The sequence below is a fragment of the Oncorhynchus gorbuscha genome, linkage group LG20 (genome assembly GCF_021184085.1).
Source record: "Oncorhynchus gorbuscha isolate QuinsamMale2020 ecotype Even-year linkage group LG20, OgorEven_v1.0, whole genome shotgun sequence".
NCBI classification, from domain to species: Eukaryota; Metazoa; Chordata; class Actinopteri; order Salmoniformes; family Salmonidae; genus Oncorhynchus; species Oncorhynchus gorbuscha.
The window spans coordinates 8,995,321-9,019,555 of NC_060192.1; the positions used below are offsets into that span (position 1 = coordinate 8,995,321).

The following is a 24,235-nucleotide window of genomic DNA, read 5'->3' on the forward strand; positions in this document are numbered from 1 at the left end:
CCCTCTCTCTCCACCTCAGTCTCTCTATTCATCTCCCTTTCCCAATCCATCTCTCCCTCCCCTTCTACTTCCATCTCTCTCCCTCCCTCTTCCTCCTTCTTCCCCTCTCAGCCGGTAGTCAGCAGAGGATTTCACTGCAAATGGATGTGGTCGCCTTTACAACATCCCTAGCTGACTTGTGCAAGAGCTGTAATAAATCAGATCAATCACAAGGAGATATGGTGGAGGAGATGCAGTAAATCCCCAAGGATCATAAATCTACAACACCCCCCAAACACCTCCCTCTGTCCACAACTCCTACCCTGACTCCCCCTTCACCTCTCTACCTCCCTGTCCACCTCCCTGTCCATCTTTCTCTCGCTCTCTCCTTCATCCACACACACACACACACACTGAATCCTACCTCCTACCTACTTACCTACCTCTTTTACGCTCTCCTTTTTTCCCCTCCGTCTTTCTGTCTTTTCTCTTCCTCTCTGTATCTCACTCTGCTCACCTGTTCACTCATTTCTCCTTCACGTTCTTATGCCCTCTCTCTTTCTCCTTCAGGCACATGGTATATCCTCAAATGTTTTGCCTTCTGACCATGACATCATTGCAAGCCTATTGTTAGTTTAAATTATTCAACAGTCAACCACGCAGCATGGCCAACACACTCACTGTTAAGATTGTCATCACTCCACTGTCGTAGCCTCAGTTTCCACCTCACTTCTGCGTCACCCACCTGTACACCTGCCTGATTCACAACCTGCTCATGCTGTCACATGGTCGAACACGACAATCTGTAAGTTTTGCGGATGATATACACTTTTCCTCCCACTGCATTTTAAAGTATACCCAAGCCATTAACTATATGTCATTTGTTTTCTGAGCCGCCATAAGCCTCAAGCAACATAACAGGTTGCACACATTCCACTCTGTCTTCTGTATTTCTGTCTCTATGTTACAGGTAGGTTCTGTAGTCCTTCTGAAGAGACTCACTGTTGTCAGCACTTACCAAGAATCCCCATTGTGACGCTAACCACCAACACATTCATCCCCATAATCATCATACTGCATTTCTCCATAAGTGGTATAGGCACCCTGTGTACTCATATACAGAGTGTGCAATGGAATGGAAAGGTTTTTAACAGTCTCACTCATGGCTGTGACATTATTCAAAAGTGTAATGGTAGGCAGTTTCTACCACCTGGGCTATGTAGGTGGACAACTTTTAGAAATGGAGTCAAACGGGGAGGTAGAGCCTGAAATATTCCAATTATAGCACAAATGCGTTTTGCCACAGTGTGCCATATTGAACATCACCATGGTTTTACTGTGAATCTGCATCTTTATACTGGCGACCGTAGTACTTGCTGTGGACAGCAGGAGGGGGAGTGTGCGTGCCCCCTCTTCCCTCTCTTTCTTATCCCTCTGTCTGTCACTCCCTCCCATGTCTCTCTCCTCCTATCCCTGGTGAGAGGGGTTCCCCCAGTAACTTCACTTAGTTTCCAGAGGGAGAACACATGTTGGAGAAGAAAGCGAGAACAAGAGAGAGAAGGACATAGATGAAGAGAGGGGGAAAAACAGAAGAACATAGACCTTTCTGAGACATCTGCGGGATTACTCTACCAGTGTGTTTAGGAGTGTGTGATTTTTACATTTTAACTGACCTTGTGTGTCTCTGTATGTGACTTTCCCTGGTCATGGATATCCCACTGACCACTCCACTCCTCCTCGCCCTCCTTCTCTGCTCCCTCTCCTTCGTTCACGGGGCCATGGACTCCTGCTACGATGACGGCGAGGGTGTCCCTAGCCGTTGCATGCCCAAGTTCGAGAACGCAGCCTTTAACCGCACGATCAAGGCTTCCAATGTGTGCGGTTCACCGCCAGAGGATTACTGCATGCAGACGAGCTCGACGCGCTCCTGCCACCACTGTAGTGTGTCGGACATGGGCCTCAGCCACAACGCCAGCCTGCTGACGGACTTCCACACGGACGAGGAACCCACCTGGTGGCAGAGCCAGTCCATGTTCTACAGAGTCCAGCACCCTAACTCTGTTAATCTCACCCTGCGTCTCGGTAAGAACAACTCACTCTCTCGCTCTGCACCTTGGTAAGACCCACATTCACTCTCTCACCACTCCTCTGTTAACCTCACCCGGCACCTTGGTAAGAAGAGCAACATTCAGGTTATGTTCACAATTAGTTGAGTTTTGAGTCCTGCTCCAGCTGTGACTATGCAACCTCACCCTGCAACAGATCTGGACAGATTTTTTTGGGGTATTGTGTAGTTTCATTGAAAATACCAACTTTTCAAATACTCAAAGTAGTTGAATATAGAGAAACATCTAAAGGCAAAAATCTGGCAACTATTACCTTTGATATTCACATATAGGTCTCAGAAAAGCAAATAATATTTGAATATATGCAAATTATTGGAAACATTTATTTGATGCCTGTAATATATTTGATAAAGAACCAAAAACATAACAGTGCATTTAATTAGTCTAAATATATTATCATTTGCATATGGTGTGGAGGGCTTTCATATATTAATATCAATTTTGCCTAGAATGAAATACTTAATGATTGAAGACAATTTTTTTTAACATGCTAAACATTAACATCTATCAATCTAAATAATGGAAAGTAATACGTATATAAATAAACAGATGTTGTTCACAATTTTTTCCCATCATGCATTACATTACTCTTTACGTCATTGTCATGCCTATGGTTCTTTAATGGTCATGTTAGATCTTGATAAATAATTTAAGAAGGCGATTGCATTTGATGAACATCAGGCTATCAAAATTGACTTTTTGTCAAAAATATAATTATTCATGATATTTAACAGTGAGTGTTAAGTCAACACTGAATGTGTGGAATCTGTGGACACATAGACACTGGAAAAGTGTTAAATGAACCCACTGCTTAGTGTAAAGCCTTCTTCAAATATTTCCCAGAGTGCCTTTCGAGTAAATGTGACCGACCGGCTCGATTCGGTCATATGTAGCAAAATTTGAAAGTGTTTTTTTACATTGGACAAAAGTAGAAACTCAGAGCTAGAAAATGATATATCATGCACTACAGTTGAGGAACAATGGGAAAGTAATTCTGCTTTGAAAGTTGATAAACTTCTAACTTCACTTTTGAGAAAATGGCCTTGAATGTTTTTGGTACACCTATAGGAAGAGCTCTTTGTCTACACCCATTCAGCATCGTTCACACCCTCTGAAGCCTTAGCCCCACCCAGCTCTTTAAGGATTCACATGAGACCATGTACTAACAACCAAGGTTTTTAAAACTGAAGGCTGGTTTATACTATGGGTGTATTCATAAAATTAATCTGGAGTGTACTCGGCGCAGACTGTCCATTCGTAAATATAGAGCGTTTCGATCTCAGAGCTTTCAGAGTGCACACTTGACACTCTTGACTGTGAAGGGTTGTCAGAGCGTTTTGATCATAACAGCAGTCAAGCACCCAAGCTAACTGGCTAACATTGGCTATCTTGCTAGCTACTTCCAGGTACAATTTTGTTTATTTTATTCACCTTTATTTAACCAGTTAAGCTACTTGAACAAGTTCTCATTTACAACTGTGACCTGGCCAAGATGAAGCAAAGCAGAGCGACACAAACAACGCAGAGTTACACATGGAATAAACAAGCATTTTTATGTTAACCAGAACATTGGTGACTGCTGCTGGCAACAATTTATTTACACTATTTTTTTGCCAACGTTTACCGACACCGGCCATATTCAACAGGTGTTGAGCGTCAATGAACAATGAACAATAATCCCAATGTTACTACCCTGCATTAATCTACAGGTGGTTAACCAACCAGGTTCAATGTTAGCTAGATAACATTAGACTATAACTAGCAATGCAAATGGATCTGAGATACGAATAATATAACTACACAGATCTCATACAAGTAACGTTAGCTAGTGAGCCAGCCAGCTAACGTCAACTAGCAAGCTAACAGTACACTTTAACATGAAATGAAAACAACTTTCTGACAATTAGAAATGTGCAACATCTGAAAATGTAGCTAGCTAGACTATCTTACCCGTATACATGGATGGACGCTTCTACCTCTCTGTGACGGATGCCATGGTTGCCCTTTGTTTGAAGATGTAATGCAGAGATGGGTGTTTTCTACAACAGCATTCTGTGTGTTCTCTTTTCGACTCCGTCTGGATATTTGCAATCAAACATCAGAATTTTTTCCATCTCCTTAGCTATCATATTGTAATTCCACTTATTCAAAACTTGGTCCTTCAGAAGGTGGAGAGCAACACTTATGCAGTTCTACTAAATGCTATCTTTCATAAACACGTGCTACATGGCAGACCAATCCGAACTCATCCCTCGGCATACCCAGCCCACTCATTATCTCAACAAATCGTGGCTAGGATGCTGTTTTTTTATGTGGCAAACCAAATAGGCTTGTAATTGAACAATGTTATTCGTATTTACAGATGGAATACAATTTTGTTATTAAGGCACATGGAAGTTCACATGTTCCAGAAGGTATTTCTGGCCAGAAGGTTTACGTTCAAATGGCTCTCCTCTGAAGTAGTGATGCGTGACATACGCCTAGTTTCCTGAAATTTTCAGAAAATGACTGCCAACGACAAAGACATGATTATCCATTTTCAGTTCTGTCGACTTCACCAAATGAAATCCTAAGTGAATATGTTAAGCCAGGAGAAGGGGGGTTCTACTAAGATAAATGGAAGATCATACCAATGATCATTTAGGTATTTGATTTTGAATTTTAAGACTCTTTAAAGTATCAAATATATATTACATTTTTGGCAGATGATGATATATTTTTGTCCTTACTGCTGTTAGCTCATACAAATGCACTGAATAACAGATTTTAAAAAAAATCTAAAGGAAGTTTGTTCTGAAGTGTCTGTTCTGTGTCTGAGATTATATAGGTAGTCTAGTGGTTAGAGCATTGGGCCAGTAATTTAGAGGTTGCTAGATCGAATCCCCAAGGTGACAAGGTTCAGGGAGAGAACGACAGATTTTTACAAGGCAGATAACCCACTGTTTCTAAGCTGTCATTGTAAATAAGAATTTGTTCTTAACTGACTTGTCTAAAACGTATATAAGAAAGAACTTATATTATTTGTACACGTATTAAAACCCCTTAATTTTGGCACTTAACTATCTCATTATACACTACTCTATATTTTCATACATTTATTTGATCTGATACCAGGGACCATCAGATGAGGATTCTGGAAATCCTAGAGCAAAACGGCAAACTTTCAGTAGAGTGGTAATACGGTTGTAGGCCAAGCAAATGTTCGGATGCTACAGAACTTTTTGTGATAAGACCGATTTTCAGGATATCTCATGGGCTGACAAACACCACTCTAGCTCTGCCGCCTTTCACTGCAGATGCGGAAGGGCGATATCAGTGGATGAGGTGGATTGAGACGCAGCCCATCCCAAAATATATCTTTAGTTTAAACAGATTTTTATGGGGATTTTTGTATTATGTTAATTAGATGTATGCTAGGTCGCGTAAATTGTAGGCTAAGGGTTAACAATTCACAGAGAGAACTTCACTATGAGTCAAATCACCAACTGTAAAACATAATTCTATGAAGTGCGGATCATCCTGGGGGAAAAAAATCTAAATCAGAACATTTGTCCCTCATAATCTCAGCATTTTGTCTTCTTCCACTAATGACACACACACACACACACACACACACACACTTATTTTCCTCCGATAATGACTCAAAGCTTCTCTTCAGAAAACCTCCATCCCGCCCATCAACTGTCACCCTCAGACATGGCTTAAAGTTACATTGTTGGAGTAATTGCAACCATACAGCCTTGAGGCTCAGGCTCTGTCTGGGAATCTTTTAATTAAGTGGTCCAGGGAGGAATCCACCATGAGAACACACAGATGCATCCAATAGAACACATCCTAGAACACATCCTAGAACACAAAATAGAGAACTATATTCATATTTAATTAAAGGCCTAGTGCAGTCCAACTCATCCCAAACCATCTCAATTGGGTTGAGATTGGGTGATTGTGGAGGCCAGGTCATCTGATGCAGCACTCCATCACTCTCCTCCTTGGTCAAGTAGCCCTTACACAGCCTGGATGTGTTTTGGGTCATTGTCCTTTTGCAAAACAAATGATAGTCCCACTAAGCACAAACCAAATGAGATGGTGTTTTATTGCAGAATGCTGTGGTAGCCATGCTGGTTAAGGTTGCCTTGAATTCTAAATAAATCACTGACAACGTCACCAGCAAAGCATCCCCACACAATCACACCTCCTCCTCCATGCTTCACGGTGGGAACCACACATGCAGAGATAATCCGTTCACCTACTCTGCGTCTCACAAAGACATTGCGGCTGGATACAAAAATCTCAAATTTGTACTCAAGAGACCAAAGGACAGATTTCTAATGTCCATTTCTCATGTTTCGTGGCCCAAGAAAGTACCTTCTTATTATTGCTGTCCTTCAGTAGTGGTTTATTTGCAGCAATTCAATCAAGAAGGCCTGATTCACATTCTGTTACTTGAATTTTGTGAAGCATTTATTTGGGCTGCAATTTCTGAGGTTGGTAACTCTAGTTAATTTATCCTCTAAAGCAGAAGTTGCTCTGGGTCTCCCTTTCCTGTGGCGGTCCTCATGAGACAGTTTCATCATATTGCTTGATGATTTTTGCAACTGCACTTGAAGTTCTTGAAATGTTCTGGATTGACTGACCTTCATGTCTTAGAGTAATGATGGACAGTCGTTTCTCTTTGCTTATTTGAGCTGTTCTTGCCAGAATAGGGACTTGGTCTTTTAACAAATAGGGCTGTCTTCTGTATACCAATCCTACCTTGTCACAACACAACTGTTTGGCTCAAACACATAAAGAAGAAAATAAATTCCACAAAATAACTTAAGGTGACTGACTACCTCATGAAGCTGGTTGAGAGAATGCCAAGAGTATGCAAAGCTGTCATAAATGCAAAGGGTGGCTACTTTGAATAACCTCAAATATAAAATCTATTTTGATTCGTTTAACACTTTTGTGTTTACTACATGATTCCATATGTATTATTTCATAGTGTTTATGTTTTCAATATTATTCTACAATGTAGAAAATAGTCAACAATAAAGAAAAACCCTGAAATTAGTAGGTGTCCAAACTTTGACTGCTACTGAATATTTCCACACTATGAGGTTCCAATAATTCTGTGACATGGTGAAAAAGATGATAATGCCCTTTTAGAAAAAGACCGCCTAGCATTTCTGCCTGTTTGGTTGGATGGAGTTTTTGCATCACCAGGTGGTAAATTAGATCAATAAGAAAGTTTGAAACCTCTCTGCCGAAAACATCAAATTTATTTTTATAGCCCTTCTTACATCAGCTGATATCTCAAAGTGCTGTACAGAAACTCAGCCTAAATCCCCAAACAGGAAGCAATGCAGGTGTAGCAGCACAGTGGCTAGGGAAAACTCCCTTGAAAGTCCAAAACCTACGAAAAACCTAGAGAGGAACCAGGCTATGAGGGGTGGCCAGTCCTCTTCTGGGAGGACTGCTGGAGATTATAACAGAACATGGCCAAGATGTTCAAATGTTCATAAATGACCAGCATGGTCAAATAATAATAATCAGAGTAGTTGTCGAGGGTGCAGCAAGTCAGCACCTCAGTAGTAAATGTCAGTTGGCTTTTCATAGCCGATCATTTTGAGTATCTATACCACTCCTGCTGTCTCAAGAGAGTTGAAAACAGCAGGTCTGGGACAGGTAGCACGTCCGGTGAACAGGTCAGGGTTCCATAGCCGCAGGCAGAACAGTTGAAACTGGAGCAGCAGCATGGCCAGGTGGACTGGGGACAGCAAGGAGTCGTCATGTCAGATAGTCCTGAGGCATGGTCCTAGAGCTCAGTTCCTCCAATTGAGAGAAATAAAGAGAGAATTAGAGAGAGCATACTTAAATTCACACAGGACACCGGATAAGACAGAAGTACTTCAGATATAACAAACTGACCCTAAACCCCCGACACACAAACTACTGCAGCATAAATAGTGGAGATTGAGACACGAGGGGTCAGGAGACACTGTGGCCCCATTCAATGATACCCCCGGACAGGGCCAAACAGGAAGGATATAACTCCACCCACTTTGCCAAATCACAGCCCCCACACCACTAGAGGGATATCTTCAACCACCAAATTACCATCCTGAGACAAGCCCGAGAATAGCCCACAAAGATCTCCGCACAGCACAACCAAAGGGGGGCTGCCAATGCAGACAGGAAGATCACGTCAGTGACTCAACCCACTCAAGTGACACACCCCTCCTAGGGACGGCATGAAAGGGCACCAGTAAGCCAGTGACTCAGTCCCTGTAATAGGGTTAGAGGCAGAGAATCCCAGTGGAGAGAGGGGAACCGGCCAGGCAGAGAGAGCAAGGGCTGTTCATTGCTCCAGAGCCTTTCTGTTCACCTTCACACACCTGGGCCAGACTACATTCAATCATATGACCCACTGAAGAGATGAGTGTTCAGTAAAGACTTAAAGGTTGAGAGTGTGTCTCTCTCACAGACCATTCCATAAAAATGGAGCTCTATAGGAGAAAGCCCTGCCTCCAGCTGTTTGCTTAGAAATTCTAGGGACAATTAGGAGGCTTGCAATCGTGTGATCGTAGCGTACGTGTAGGTATTAATGGCAGGTCCAAATCAGAAAGATAGGTCGGAGCAAGCCAATGTAATGCTTTGTAGGTTAGCAGTAAAACCTTGAAATCAGCCCTTGCCTTAACAGGAAGCCAGTGTAGGGAGGCTAGCACTGGAGTAATATGATCAAAAATGTTGGTTCTAGTCAGGATTCTAGCAGCCGTATTTAGTACTAACTGAAGTTTATTTAGTGCTTTAATCCGGGTAGCTGGAAAGTAAAACATTGCAGTAGTCTAACCTAGAATTAACAAAAGCATGGATTATTTTTCTGCATAATTTTTGGACAAAGTTTCTGATTTTTGCAATGTTACGAAGATTGAAAAAAGCTGTCCTTGAAACAGTCTTGATATGTTAATCAAAAGAGAGATTAGGGTCCAGAGGAATGCCAAGGACCTTCACAGTATTATTTGAGATGACTCTACAACCATCAAGATTAATTGTCAGAATCAACAGAAGATCTCTTTGTTTCTTGGGACCTAAAACAAGCATCTCTGTTTTGTCCGAGTTTGCAGCCATCCACTTCCTTATGTCTGAAACACAGGCTTCTAGCGAGGGCAATTTTGGGGCTTCACCATGTTTCATTGAAATGTACAGCTGTGTGTCATCCGCATAGCAGTGAAAAAATAACATTGTTTCCAGATGACATCACCAAGAGGTAAAAAATATAGTGAAAACAATAGTTGTCCTAAAACAGAACCTTGAGGAATACCGAAATGTACAGTTGATTTGTCAGAGGACAAACCATTCAGAGACAAACTGATATCTTTCCGACAGATAAGATCTAAACCAGGACAGAACTTGTCCGTGTAAACCAATTTTCCAATCTCTCCAAAAGAATGTTGTGATCGATGGTATCAAAAGCAGCACTAAGGTCTAGGAGCACGAGGACAAATGCAGAGCCTCGGTCTGACGCCATTAAAAGGTACTTTACCACCTTCACAAGTTCAGTCTCAGTGCTATGATGGGGTCTAAAACCAGACTGAAGCATTTCATATACATTGTTTTTCTTCAGGAAGGCAGTGAGTTGCTGCACAACAGCTTTTTCACGCAAATGTTTTTAGAGGAATGTAAGATTCGATATAGGCCAATACTTTTTTATATTTTCTGGGTCAAGGTTTGGCTTTTTCAAGAGAGGCTTTATTACTGCCACTTTTAGTGAGTTTGGTATAAATCCGGTGGATAGAGATCCGTTTATTATTTTCAACATAGGAGAGCCAAGCACAGGAAGCGTCCCTTTCAGTAGTTTAGTTGGAATAGGGTCCAGTATGCTGCTGGAAGGTTTAGAGGCCATTATTATTTTCATCATTGTGTCAAGAGAGATAGTACTAAAACACTTGAGTGTCTCTCTTGATCCTAGGTCCTGGCAGAGATGTGCAGACTCAGGACAACTGAGCTTTGAAGAAATACGCAGATTTAAAGAGAAGTCCGTAATTTGCTTTCTAATAATCATGATCCTTTTCCTCAAAGAAATTAATGAATTTATTACTGCTGAAGTGAAAGCCATCCCCACTTGGGGAATGTTGCTTTTTAGTTAGCTTTGTGACCGTATCAAAAAGTAATTTCAGATTGTTCTTATTTTCCTCAATTAAGATGGAAAATAGGATGATCGCGCAGCAGTGAGGGCTCTTCGATACTGCACGGTACTGTCTTTCCAAGCTAGTCAGAAGACTTCCAGTTTGGTTTGGCGCCATTTCCGTTCCAATTTTCTGGATGCTTTCTTCAGAGCTCATGTATTTTCTGTATACCAGGGAGCTAGTTTCTCATGACAAATGTTTTTAGGGGTGCAACTGCATCTAGGGTATTGTGCAAGGTTAAATTGAGTTCGTCAGTTAGGTGGTTAACTGAGTTTTTTCCTCTGATGTCTTTGGGTAGGCAGAGGGAGTCTGGAAAGGTATCAAGGAATCTTTGTGTTGTCTGTGAATTTATAGCACGGCGTTTGATGTTCCTTGGTTGGGATCTGAGCAGATTATTTGTTGCAATTGCAAACGTAATAAAATGTTGTTCCGATAGTCCAGGATAATGAGGAAAAACATTAAGATCCACAACAGTTATTCCATGGGACAAAACTAGGTCCAGAGTATAACTGTGACAGTGAGTAGGTCCAGAGACATGTTGGACAAAACCCACTGAGTCGATGATGGCTCCGAAAGCCTTTTGGAGTGGGTCTTTGGACTTTTCCATGTGAATATTAAAATCACCAAAAATGTGAATATTATCTGCTATGACTACAAGGTCCGATAGCAATTCAGGGAACTCAGTGAGGAATGCTGTTTATGGCCCAGGAGGCCTGTATACAGTAGCTATAAACAGTTATTGAGTAGGCTGCATAGATTTCATGACTAGAAGCTCAAAAGATGAAAACGTAATTTTCATTTTTTTTTTTTATTTAAATTTGCTAAAAGTTAGCAACACCTCCGCCTTTGCGGGATACACGGGGGATATGGTCACTAGTGTTACCAGGAGGTGAGGCCTCATTTAACACAGTACATTCATCAGCCTTAAGCCATGTTACAGTCAGGCCAATCACATCAAGATTATGATCAGTGATTAGTTAATTGACTATAACTGCCTTTGAAGTGAGGGATCTAACATTAAGTAGCCCTATTTTGAGATGTGAGGTATCACGATCTCTTTCAATAATGGAGATCTTTATCCTAGTGAGATTGCTAAGGCGAACACAGCCATGTTTAGTATTGCCCAACCTAGGTCGAGGCACAGACACGGTCTCAATGGGGATAGCTGAGCTGCCTACACTGTCTGTGCTAGTGGCAGACTCCACTAAGCTGGCAGACTGGCTAACAGCCTGCTGCCTGGCCTGCACCCTATTTTATTGTGGAGCTGGAGGAGTTAGAGCCCTGTCTATGTTGGTAGATGAGATGAGAGCACCCCTCCAGCTAGGATGGAGTCCGTCACTCCTCAGCAGGTCAGGCTTGGTCCTGTTTGTGGGTGAGTCCCAGAAAGAGGGCCAATTATCCACAAATTCTATATTTTGGGAGGGGCAGAAAACAGCGATTGAGTTGTGAGACTCTGCTGTAGAGCAAATCACTCCCCCTAACTGGGAGGGGGCAAGAGAAAATTACTTGATGCCAACACATCTTTCTTGCTGATTTACACGCTGAAGCTATGTTGCGCTTGGTGACCTCTGACTGTTTCATTCTAACATCGTTGGTGCGGATGTGGATAACATCTCTATACTCTCTATACTCGCCAGTTTTAGCTTTAGCCAGCACTATCTTCAAATTAGCCTTAACGTCGGTAGCCCTGCCCCCTTGTAAACAGTGTATGATCGCTGGATGATTCATTTAAAGTCTAATACTGCTGGGTAATGGAGTCGCCAATGACTAGGGTTTTCAATTTGTCAGAGCTAATGGTGGGAAGCTTCGGCGTCTCAGACCCCGTAACGGGAGGAGTAGAGACGAGAAGGCTCGGCCTCAGACTCCGACTCGCTGCTTAATGGGGAAAACTGGTTGAAAGTTTCTGTCGCTGAATGAGCAACACAGGTTGAGCATTCCTACAGCATTTGCCTCCAGCAGCCACGATGAAGTTGTCCGGCTGCGGAGACTGTGCGAGGGGATTTTTACTACTATCTATACTTACTGGTGGCACAGATGCTGTTTCATCCTTTCCTACACTGAAATTACCCTTGCCAAATGATTGCGTCTGAAGCTGGGCTTGTAGCACAGCTATCCTCGCCGTAAGTGCAGTGACTGCAATTTGAAGGCATCATGTTAATGTTACTGCTTGGCTTCGGCTCTTGGAGGTCCTGACGAACCATGTCCAGATAAAGCGTCCGGAGTGAAAAAGTTGAGTGAGGGAAAAACAAAAAATATAAACGGCAATTAAAAAGAAGAAAACATAAAGTTGTCAGGTAGCAAAGTAAGGTTGGCAAAACGCACAGCAAAACGTAAACAAGTCTGCAAGTTGTGACCGGAAATGACAAATGACTTCAATCTAGTTTTCCGTTTTCCTCTCCAGACTCAGACGGCTCTCAGACAGTCCTAGCAAAAATGTCATATCTGGAGATAGGATATTCTCCGTATTGGAACAGTTTCTACATGCATCCAATCCAGTTTTCAGTAATCTCCCTGCTACCATATCCAGGGAGACCGCTGGGGTGAGATACATTCAAGACACATACCTGATGGTGTGCACCCGCTTACATTTTTGTAGAATATTCTAAGGGTGTCAACATGCTGACATATCGAAGCCTGTTTAGGCATGAACAAATCCACATATTTTCAGGAATATATCATATTTGTAGTCATTACCTGATCATTTATATATCTGTATTTCCCCCAACAAAATCATCAAATCGATAGATATGTTTACATGATATTTAATAATTATCCCGGTATGTCTGATCGAAAATGCACTAAATCCAAATCATGAAATGTCCAGCGGCCAAATTATTTAATCTGTTCAGGTGCTGAAAATCATTACTTCTTCACATCAACGTGACATATCGGAGTATACATTTACACCATATTCAGTAGTAGGGTATACAAGGTATTTAAAGGCAAACATCGTCATATTTAATCCAAGTTTCTATTTCCAAACTGAATGTGGTAGTAGTGTTGATCTGTGATCCACTCCAACTGTGTATGCATAAATCATGAATAAAAAATGTGTAGTTATTGCAAAAAAATATTGTAATTTCACATGACCATACCACAAGGTAGCTACTCTACCGGCTTCATTCATGACAAGAGAATTTAACTGGAACAAGCTAGCTAGCTAAGTTAGTTTGTTAGATTATATTAAACAGCTATACAAAACACGCCTAAACATTATAAAACATTAGCTGTCACCTTGAGGCTTGCAAGGGGGTATTTAAAAAAATGTATTAGCTAAATAAGATACCAGTTAGCTTTTACCCCCCTATCAAGCCTAGCTACTGTAGCTAGCCCAATGAGTTACTGGCCAAATTAGCTAACATTCTTGATTTTAGTAACTGATTTTTTTTTTTTTACATCTCAAATTAGCATCCCACGTTTAGATTTATCTTCTTTCTGAACCACTTCTGACGTCTTTGTTTCTCCAGTTGTCAGTTCTACCACACACCATTTACACACTCATTTGGGTGGTCAACGGAAAAAAATAACAGTTGGAACTCCACAGAGCAAAGACGTGATTCTTGGTGGTAGTCAACCAATTACAGTGTTTTTAGCTTGCGGTTTGCACGCTCCTTTATCCAGAGGGAGTACAGCAATTTTAGATAGTGTCTGAAAGAATGATATGGATTTAATATTTTTCAAACTATTGATCATGTCCTGATATGGACGTCAGTCAAGAGCATATGCATTGTATATGCTGAGAATATGTACTATCTATGCCTACTGTCAGTATTGGTCATCCTATAGCATGGCATGAGGAGCAGTTTTATCTGACTGCATTTTACTGACTGCATGAGTTACTTGACGTTGAATAGAGTTCCATGTAGTCATCGCTCTGTGTATTACTGTATGTTTCCGGCAGTCTGAACGGACTTGGAGACTGTGAAGAAACCCCTGTTCGCATGTTTTGTGGGGTATGCATGGGTGTCTGAGCTGTGTGCTTTCTCAAAGACCAGTAGTGATGCAGTCAATCTCTCCTCTACTTTGAGCCAGGGGAGATTGACAAATCAAATCCAATTGTAGATGGTATAGAGTACAGTATATTCATATGAGATGAGTAGTGTAGGGTATGTAAACATATTAAGTGGCATTGTTTAAAGTGGCAAGTGATGCATTTTTTAAAATTTTCCATTATTAAAGTGTCTGGAGTTGAGTCAGTATGTTGGCAGCAGCCACTCCATGTTAGTGGTGGCTGTTAAACAGACTGATGGCCTTGAGATAAATGTTTTTCAGTCTCTCAGTCCCAGCTTTGATGCACCTGTACTGACCTTGCCTTCTGGATGATAGCTGAGTGAACAGGCAGTGGCTCGGGTGGTTGTTGTCCTTGATGATCTTTATGGCCTTCCTGTGACGTCGGGTGGTGTAGGTGTCGTGGAGGGCAGGTAGTTTGCCCCCGGTGATGCGTTGTGCAGAACTCACTACCCTCTGGAGAGCCTTACGGTTGTGGGCAGAGCAGTTGCCGTACCAGACGGTGATACAGCCCGACAGGATGCTCTCAATTGTGCATCTGTAGAAGTTTGTGAGTGCTTTTGGTGACAAGCTTAATTTCTTCAACCTCAGGAGGCTGAAGAAATTAAGCTTGAAGAGGTGCTGCTGCGCCTTCTTCACGATGCTGTCTGTGTGGGTGGACCAATTCAGTTTGTCTGTGATGTGTACGCCGAGGAACTTAAAACTTACTACCCTCTCCAATACTGTTCCATCGATGTGGATAGGGGGGGTGTTCCCTCTTCTGTTTCCTGAAGTCCACAATCATCTCCTTAGTTTTGTTGACGTTGAGTGTGAGGTTATTTTCCTGACACCACACTCCGAGGGCCCTCACCTCCTCCCTGTAGGCCGTCTCGTCATTGTTGGTAATCAAGCCTACCACTATTGTGTCATCTGCAAACTTGATGATTGAGTTGGAGGCGTGCGTGGCCACGCAGTCGTGGGTGAACAGGGAGTACAGGAGAGGGCTTAAAACGCACCCTTGTGGGCCCCAGTGTTGAGGATCAGCGGGGTGGAGATGTTGTTGCCTACCCTCACCACCTGGGGGCGGCCCGTCAGGAAGTCCAGTACCCAGTTGCACAGGGCGGGGTCGAGACCCAGGGTCTCGAGCTTGAGGACGAGCTTGAAGGGCACTATGGTGTTAAATACTGAGCTGTAGTCGATGAACAGCATTCTCACATAGGTATTCCTCTTGTCCAGATGGGTTAGGGCAGTGTGTAGTGTGGTTGAGATTGCATCGTCTGTGGACATATTTGGGCGGTAAGCAAATTGGATTGGGCCTAGGGTGTCAGGTAGGGTGGAGGTGATATGGTCCTTGACTAGTCTCTCAAAGCACTTCATGATGACGGAAATGAGTGCTACGGGGCGGTAGTCATTTAGCTCAGTTACCTTAGCTTTCTTGGGAACAGGAACAATAGTGGCCCTCTTGAAGCATGTGGGAACAACAGACTGGGATAGGGATTGATTGAATATGTCCGTAAACACACCAGTCAGCTGGTCTGTGCATGCTCTGAGGGCGTTGATGGGGATGCCGTCTGGGCCTGCAGCCTTGTGAGGGTTGACACGTTTAAATGTTTTCCTCACGTCGGCTGCAGTGAAGGAGAGTCCGCATGTTTTAGTTGCGGGCCGTGTCAGTGGCACTGTATTGTCCTCAAAGCGGGCAAAAAAGTTATTTAGTCTGCCTGGGAGCAAGACATCCTGGTCCGTGACGGGGCTGGTTTTCTTTTTGTAATCCACGATTGACTGTAGACCCTGCCACATACATCTTGTGTCTGAGCCGTTGAATTGAGATTCTACTTTCTCTCTATACTGACGCTTAGCTTGTTTGATTGCCCTGCGGAGGGAATAGTTACACTGTTTGTATTCAGTCATGTTTCCAGTCACCTTGCCCTGATTAAATGCAGTGGTTCGCGCTTTCAGTTTCACTCGAATGCTGCCATCAATCCACGGTTTCTGGTTTAGGAATGTTTTAATCGTTGCTATGGGAACGGCATCTTCAATGCACGTTCTAATGAACTCGCTCACCGAATCAGCGTATTCGTCAATGTTGTTGTCTGACGCAATACGGAACATATCCCAGTCCACGTGATGGAAGCAGTCTTGAAGTGTGGAATCAGATTGGTCGGACCAGCGTTGAACAGACCTCAGCGCAGGAGCTTCTTGTTTTAGTTTCTGTCTGTAGGCAGGGATCAACAAAATGGAGTCGTGGTCAGCTTTTCCGAAAGGAGAGCGGGGCAGGGCCTTATATGCGTCGCGGAAGTTGGAATAGCAATGATCCAAGGTTTTTCCAGCCCTGGTTGCACAATCGATATGCTGATAAAATTTAGGGAGTCTTGTTTTCAGATTAGCCTTGTTAAAATCCCCAGCTACAATGAATGCAGCCTCTGGATATATGGATTCCAGTTTGCAAAGAGTCAAATAAAGTTCGTTCAGAGCCATCGATGTGTCTGCTTGGGGGGAAATATATACGGCTGTGATTATAATCGAAGAGAATTCCCTTGGTAGATAATGCGGTCAACATTTGATTGTGAGGAATTCTAAATCAGGTGAACAGAAGGACTTGAGTTCCTGTATGTTGTGGCCACACCACGTCTCGTTAACAAATTAAGCATACGCCCCCGCCCCTCTTCTTTCCAAAAATATGTTTGTTTCTTTCGGCGCGATGCGTGGAGAAACCAGCTGGCTGCACCGACTCCGATAGCGTCTCTCCAGTGAGCCATGTTTCCGTGAAGCAAAGAACGTTACAATCTCTGATATCCCTCTGGAATGATACCCTTGCTTGGATTTCATCAACCTTGTTGTCAAGAGACTGGACATTGGCGAGGAGAATGCTAGGGAGTGGTGCACGATGTGCCCGTCTCCGGAGTCTGACCAGAAGACTGCTTCGTTTTCCCCTTTTACGAAGTCATTTTTTGTGGTCGCCGGCTGGGATCCATTCCGTTGTCCTGGGTGAAAGGCAGAACACAGGATCCGCTTCGCGAAAGTCATATTCTTGGTCGTACTAATGGTGAGTTGACACTGCTCTTATGTTCAGTAGTTCTTCTCGACTGTTTGTAATGAAACCTAAGATGACCTGGGTAAGAAGTAACACTGATAGACAGGTAACTCTCTAACCACGACATAGCAGTGTATGTAAAGTCACATCACATGTTTAACCAGCAGCAGATTATTATTGATAATTTCAAAAGTTCCAGTGAAATCTAACAAAACAGCTCCCACAAGCTTCATATAATCAATTTCTTTCAGCCAATCATCAGTCACTTGTGTTAGTGCCGTACATGTTGAGTGCCCTTCCCCATATGCATGCTGAAAGTCAGTTGTTCATTTGTTTACTGTGAAATAGCATTGTATCTGGTCAAACAAAATTGTTTACAAAGGTTTACTAAGGGTTAGAAGCAGGGTGATTGGTCGGTTGTTTGAGCCACTAAAGGGTGCTTCGCTATTCTTGAGAAGCAGAGTTACTTTTGCTTTCCTCCATGCCTGAGGGCACATAATTTCCTGTAGGCTTTTATTGAATAGCTGGCAAATAGGAGTGGCAATATACATAATCACATTAAGACATTATACATTTGTTATAATATTGTAATATTGTTGTATTATGGTATTATAAATGTAGATATGTAGTAGCATAGTGGTGTAATACTGTTTTTTTTTGTGATGTAATTGCCTTAATATTGTTTGGACCCCAGGAAGAGTAGCTAGTGCCTTGTTAAAATGGGGATCCTCAATAAACACAAAATGTTTGTTTTTAAATAATAATGGGGTTTAACATAAGGGGACAGAGATTATGTGTCCATCAATCATGTCAGAGTCCATTGCAACTGCTGAGGAAGCAAGTTACATGATCACCTCTACCTTTCTCCCTCAAGAGCTCTAAGGCTACGTCCCAAGTGCACCCTATTCCTTCTGTAGTACACTACTTTTGACCAGGACCCATTGGGCTCTGGTCAAAAGTAGTGCACCATAGGAAAATACGGTGCAATGTGGGATGCAGACATCCAGTACATACACTTAAAGACTAGCTTTTACTCCCATCAGTCAAACAGGATAGATCAAGCCAGGGAATAATTTCTCCTGACACCTGAGTATTACTAACTTCCTATCCATTGTAGATGTAACACAAATTCCAATCTGAGAATGGAAAAAAACGAGTTTTGCTTCAATAGAGAAACCGATGACAGGTCTTTGAAATGTCAGAGAGTATTACTGACCGTCTCTGGAGGGAGGAAGCGTTTAAATCATATGGTCTGGGAGCAGGAAAGTATGGATTTTTACTAGGAGGAAGGAGGAGAGCAGTGCTCTGTGACTTTGTTGGTCATAATCTCTGTTTAGTTCTTTCAGTCAGAGAAATAGGCTGGGGAATGTCTGGTAATATGTTATTCTAACGCAACAGCCCCTGGTCTTGTATCTGTTTGAATATGTGAGCCTTTGTCCAGGAAGACCATACTACATTACGTTGTTCAATCTTTAGCCTCTGGGTACTCTCTGTCTCTCTTTCTATTATTCTGAGTTGTCTCTGCCTGAACTGGAGAGAGGTTTCTGTTGTTCGTGTAAAAACATACAATTGTTTTATTCAAGTCGACGTCCCCCAATCCTGTGTTTCTCACAGAACCGGGGTCACAGTGTTTCTTCTTCCTCCATATTAATTACAACCCAACTGTGTCCCATCTGTGGTCCGCAAGGGGGGCCTGCCTTGGCTAGCCTTCCACATGCCTGTTTGTCTGTTTTCCTTTGGCCCTCCAAACAAAACAAGACCCCTACGTTTCCGAAGGGTCGCCAGGACGATAAACACAGAGAAACACACCAGTAGGACGCAGGGACACACAGTTCTGCCGGGTCAGAAATGTGTCTGTGTATAGGTAGGGGGAGGATGGGAGTGGGGTTGGCATAGCAGGGGGAGGGGGAGAGTAAACAAAACATGAAGAAGAAAAATAAGAAGAGTGCTTGGCTTTCTGGTGATACTTAATCGAGTCAGATTGTTGCACACACACGCACACACATAAGCAAACACAGCTTTCTGTCTGCGGCTGCTTCCCATTAACTGATGTTAAAATAAATAAACATTGTGTCTCAGATGTTAGAGGATAAAAGTCTGCCTTAGTTGGCACAGTAATACTCACAGACAGTACTGCATTGTTTCATTAGAATCTAAGAGAACTACACTGTAACAAATTGCTGTAGATTTACAGCAAAACTTTCAGTTAGCTACTGTTATTCTAGATTACAGTACAGTACTGAAAATAGCAATGCATTATGGGGGCTCAATTGTTGTCATTTTACAATACAAATTTACAGTAAAGTACTGTATTACCTGTTTTGTCATAGGCTATATTTATTGCACCCATTACTGAGAATGCTGTATCTAACAGAATACAGTATCATACTATTGTTTTTTGCATTTTGTCAGGTAAATCTGCAGTAATTTATTTGTTACTGTCCTGCCAGTAATTTACTCTAAGTACCACAGAATATGGTACAATACTGCAATTTGTAACTCTTAAAAACTTTTCCTGTCAATCTAAAGTAATTTTCTGTCTAATGTACTGCCAATAAATGACTGTAATTCAGTACCACCGCCACAGAATACTGCACCATACTATAATTTTGGAGTGCCAAAAGCCTTTTGTGGTTGCGTAGTGTTATTGCGGCTCATTAACACATTTTGAGGTGTACCTTGTACGAGGTTATACTTGTTGCACCCATTAGTGAGAGGTTCTTCTAGGTAACAGAGCAGAGTTGCAGCAATTCTGAAATATTAATTGGTTCAGTTTTCAGCCATGTTCTTTTGATGTGTTCTGCATTGTAGTCACTGCAAGTTTAAAAGCTTTTGTTAGGGCCTCTACAAGTGTAAGTGATAAAACAAATGTTCATTGCTACGCTGTAATATATATAATTACATATTCACTGTTAGCAATTCCTGCAATTGTATTACAATACAATTTAAAAAAAAAAATACTTCATACAATGGGTGGGTCTAATCCTTAATGCTGATTTGTTAAAACCACATTGCCGCAAGTGTCTATTCCACAAGTTTTCCACTGGCTTGATGTGTCATATACATATAAATGGATAAGAGAGCTTCCTACTGCCTGAGCTATGTTGTTGATGTAAATTGAGAAAGATTGTGTGGCCTAGGATCAAGCCTTGGGGTACACCCTTGGTGACAGGCAGTGGCTGAGACAGCAGATGTTCTGACTTAATACACTGCACTCCTTGAGAAAGGTAGTTGGTAAACCAGGCCAAATATCCCTCAGACACCAATACTCTGTAGCCGGCCCAAAATAATGGAATGGTCTACCGTATCCAAAGCTATGGCAAAGTCAATAAAAATAGCAGCACCGCATTGCGTAGAATCAAATCAAATAACATGTATTTATATATAGCCCTTCGTACATCAGCCGATATCTCAAAGTGCTGTACAGAAACCCAGTCTAAAACCCCAAACAGCAAGCAATGCAGGTGTAGAAGCACGGTGGCTAGGAAAATCTCCCTAGAAAGGCCAAAACCTAGGAAGAAACCTAGAGAGGAACCAGGCTATGTGGGGTGGCCAGTCCTCTTCTGGCTGTGCCGGGTGGAGATTATAACAGAACATGGCCAAGATATTCAAATGTTCATAAATGACCAGCATGGTCGAATAATAATAAGGCAGAACAGTTGAAACTGCCCTTAATCAAGGGCAATGGTGACATCATTGAGGGCCTCTAAGGTTGCAGTGACACATCCATAACATGAGCAGAAACCAGATTGCATAGCAGAGAGAATACTTTTGACATCAAGAAAGCCAGTCAGTTGATTAGTGACGCGTTTTTCCAACCCTTTTGATAAACAGAGCAAAATAGAGAGGCCTATAACAGCTTGATCTCCATCTTTAAATAAAGGATGAACCGTGGCTGCCTTCCAAGCAATGGGAACCTCCCCAGAGCAGAGAGACAGCTTAAAAAGATCAGAGATAGGCTTGGTGATTATAGGGGCAGCAACCTTAATGAAGAAAGGGTCTAAACCATCTGACTCAGATGCTTTTTTGGGGTCAAGTTTAAGGAGCTCCTTTAGCATCTCGGACTCAGTGACCACCTGCAGGGGGAAACTTTGTAGCGGGGCAGGGGAAAAAAGAGGGAGGAGCATCGGGGCTAATCATATTATAAGGGATGGGAAATGTTGGATGGGCAAGGAGGCATGGCTGAGTCAAATAGGAATCCCTGACTTAATGAAGTGGTGATTAAAAAGCTCAACCATGTGCTTGCCGCTAACGGGGATCGATATGACAACTACCAGTGAAAATAGGGCGCCAAATTCAAACCACAGAAATCTCCTAATTACAATTCCTAAAACATGCATGTGTTTTATATCATTTTAAAGTTAATCTTGTTGATAATCCCACCAAAGTATCCGATTTCAAATATGCTTTTCAGTAAAAGCACTACAAACGATTATGTTAGGGCTCCACCAAACCACAATAAGCACAGCCATTTTCCAGCTAAATATAGCATTCACAAAAAGCAGAAAGAGACCAAATTCATCACTAACCTTGAATTATCTTCATCAGATGATACTCATAGGACTTCATGTTACACAACACATGCATGTTTTGTTTGATAAAGTTCATATTTATATTTTAAAAATCTGAGTTTACATTGACGTATTAGATTCACTAGTTCCAAAAACATCAAGTGATTTTGCATAGCCACATCGTTTCAACAGAAATACTCATCATAAATGTAGATGATAATACAAGTTATACACATGGAATTATAGATATACCTCTCCTTAATGCAACCACTGTGTCAGATTTTTAAAAAAGTTTAAGGAAAAAGCAATGCATGCAATAATCTGAGACGGAGCTCAGAACAGTAGCCAAATTAGCCTCCATGTTGGAGTCAGCAGAAACCAGAAAATACATGATAAATGTTTCCTTACCTTTGATGAACTTCATCAGAATGCAGTCCTAGGAATCCCAGGTCCAAATTAAATGCTTGATTTGTTCGAAAATGTCCGTTATTTATGTCCAATTAGCTACTTTGGTTAGCGCATTTGGTAAACAATTCCAAAGTCACAAAGCGCGTCCACTATAATGTGACAATGTCCAAAAGTTCCGTAACAGTCAGTAGAAACATGTCAAATGATGTACTGAATCAATCTTTAGAATGATATTTACATATCTTGAATAACATTCCAACCGGGGAATTAGAATGACTTCAGATGACCAGTGGAACGCAGGTCTACATCTAGCGGGAGGCGTAGGAAGTAAAAACTCATCCATATCTCGTTGTAATTTCAATGAGAGCTTGGTTGAAAATCTGCCACCCCCAGAAAAAATACAAACAGGAAGTGGAATTTCTCAGGTTTTTGCCTGCAATATGAGTTCTGTTATACTCACAGACATAGTTCAAACAGTTTTAGAAACTTCATAGTGTTTTCTACCCAATACTAATATAATATGCATATATTAGCAACTGAGACTGAGGAGCTGGCCATTTACAATGGGCACCCTTTCATCCAAGCTACTCAATACTGCCCCTGCAGCCAAAAAAAGTTAAGGACAGGTATATCTATAATTCCACGTGTATAACTTGTATTATCTACATTTATGATGAGTATTCCTGTTGAATCAATGTGCCTATGCAAAATCACTGGATGTTTTTGGAACTAGTGAAGATAACTCTCCAATGTAAACTCAGATTTTCTTTTATATAAATATGAACTGTATCAAACAAAACACGTGTCATCTGATGAAGATCATCAAAGGTTAGTGATTCATTTTATCTCTTTGTGCTTTTTGTGACTCCTCTCTTTGGCAGGAAAAATGGCTGTTTTTATTGTGGTTTGGTGGTGACAAAACATAATCGTTTGTGGTGCTTTCACTGAAAAGCATATTTGAAACCGGACACTGTGGTGAGATTAACAACAAGGCTACCTTTAAAACGGTGTAAAATACATGTATGTTTGAGGAATTCTGAGATTTCTGTTGTTTTGAATTTGGCACCCTGAACTTTCACTGGCTGTTGTCATATCATCTCGTTAACGGGATTGCAGCCCAAACATTAAGAAATGTAAGCCTATGCAACAGTACTGTAGCAGTGAGGTTTGTGCAGTAAGCTATAGGTCCAATACATTATCACCGCATCCTGGCTTTGCTTGAATTTACCTGCCATTGCGTAGTTGTTTGGGACATTTTTTAAAGTATTTTTCAAAATTTGAGGCAGGCTATATGATCATGCTGGATCATTGTTGTATTACTTTTGAGGCACAGCTGAGTGAGCATACATTTAAATAATTTGCTTTTTATTTTACTGGGCTGATGGTGCCTGCATCTGATGGTCAGTCTCAGCAGAGGGAGAGAGCAGATGGTCGACTGAGGGTAGTCTCTCTACATCCCTCCGCTCTCCCTTTCCTCCACTGACACTGACCAAAAAGCCTCATGCACAAATTAGAGAAAGGGAAATATTCCTAGATATTAAAAAAGAACAAAGCCGCTAATAATAACAACAACGCAAGCCAATAGATACACTTTCCTACTCCTTCATTACTGCTGCACTGCTTGTTGTAGAGCTGAGTGGAAATAGGAGGAACGCGCATTTCATGGCTTATAAAAGTGTTGAATAGAAAGTGTTGACAGTGCTTAGTAAGAACTTAAACATGAACTCACTCATAAAAACAGCAGATCTTTGCTGTATTCGTTGAGTCTCTCTCTAATCATGGTTTTACATGTTTGAAATCTCACAATATCAATTTTGTGTTACTGCAGACTCTGTCATCTGAGCAATCTGATTGGCCAGCAGTGGCATAGGCACTTGATTTCCTTTCCAGGCCCACCGTCCCCAAAAAACAGGAACACAAGGCTTTATCGTTTTTTACAGAACTGTTTGGCGATCAACTAGAAATGCCTTGGAGATTGGCATGTCGATTGCGATCGACCAGTTGGTGACCACTGCTTTAGGACTT

The 24,235-nt window shown here is 41.8% G+C and overlaps 1 protein-coding gene across 1 annotated transcript in view; it reads left to right on the top strand.

Annotated features, from left to right (window-relative positions):
- Positions 1–1,459: 1,459 nt before the first annotated feature.
- lamc3 (laminin, gamma 3) overlaps positions 1,460–24,235 on the top strand; it is a 270,427-nt gene continuing 247,651 nt past the window's right edge. Inside the window, exon 1 of the mRNA XM_046317609.1 lies at positions 1,460–2,061. Coding sequence (XP_046173565.1) covers positions 1,686–2,061 — 376 coding nt within the window. The 5' untranslated portion in view covers positions 1,460–1,685. The remainder of the gene's footprint in view (positions 2,062–24,235) is intronic.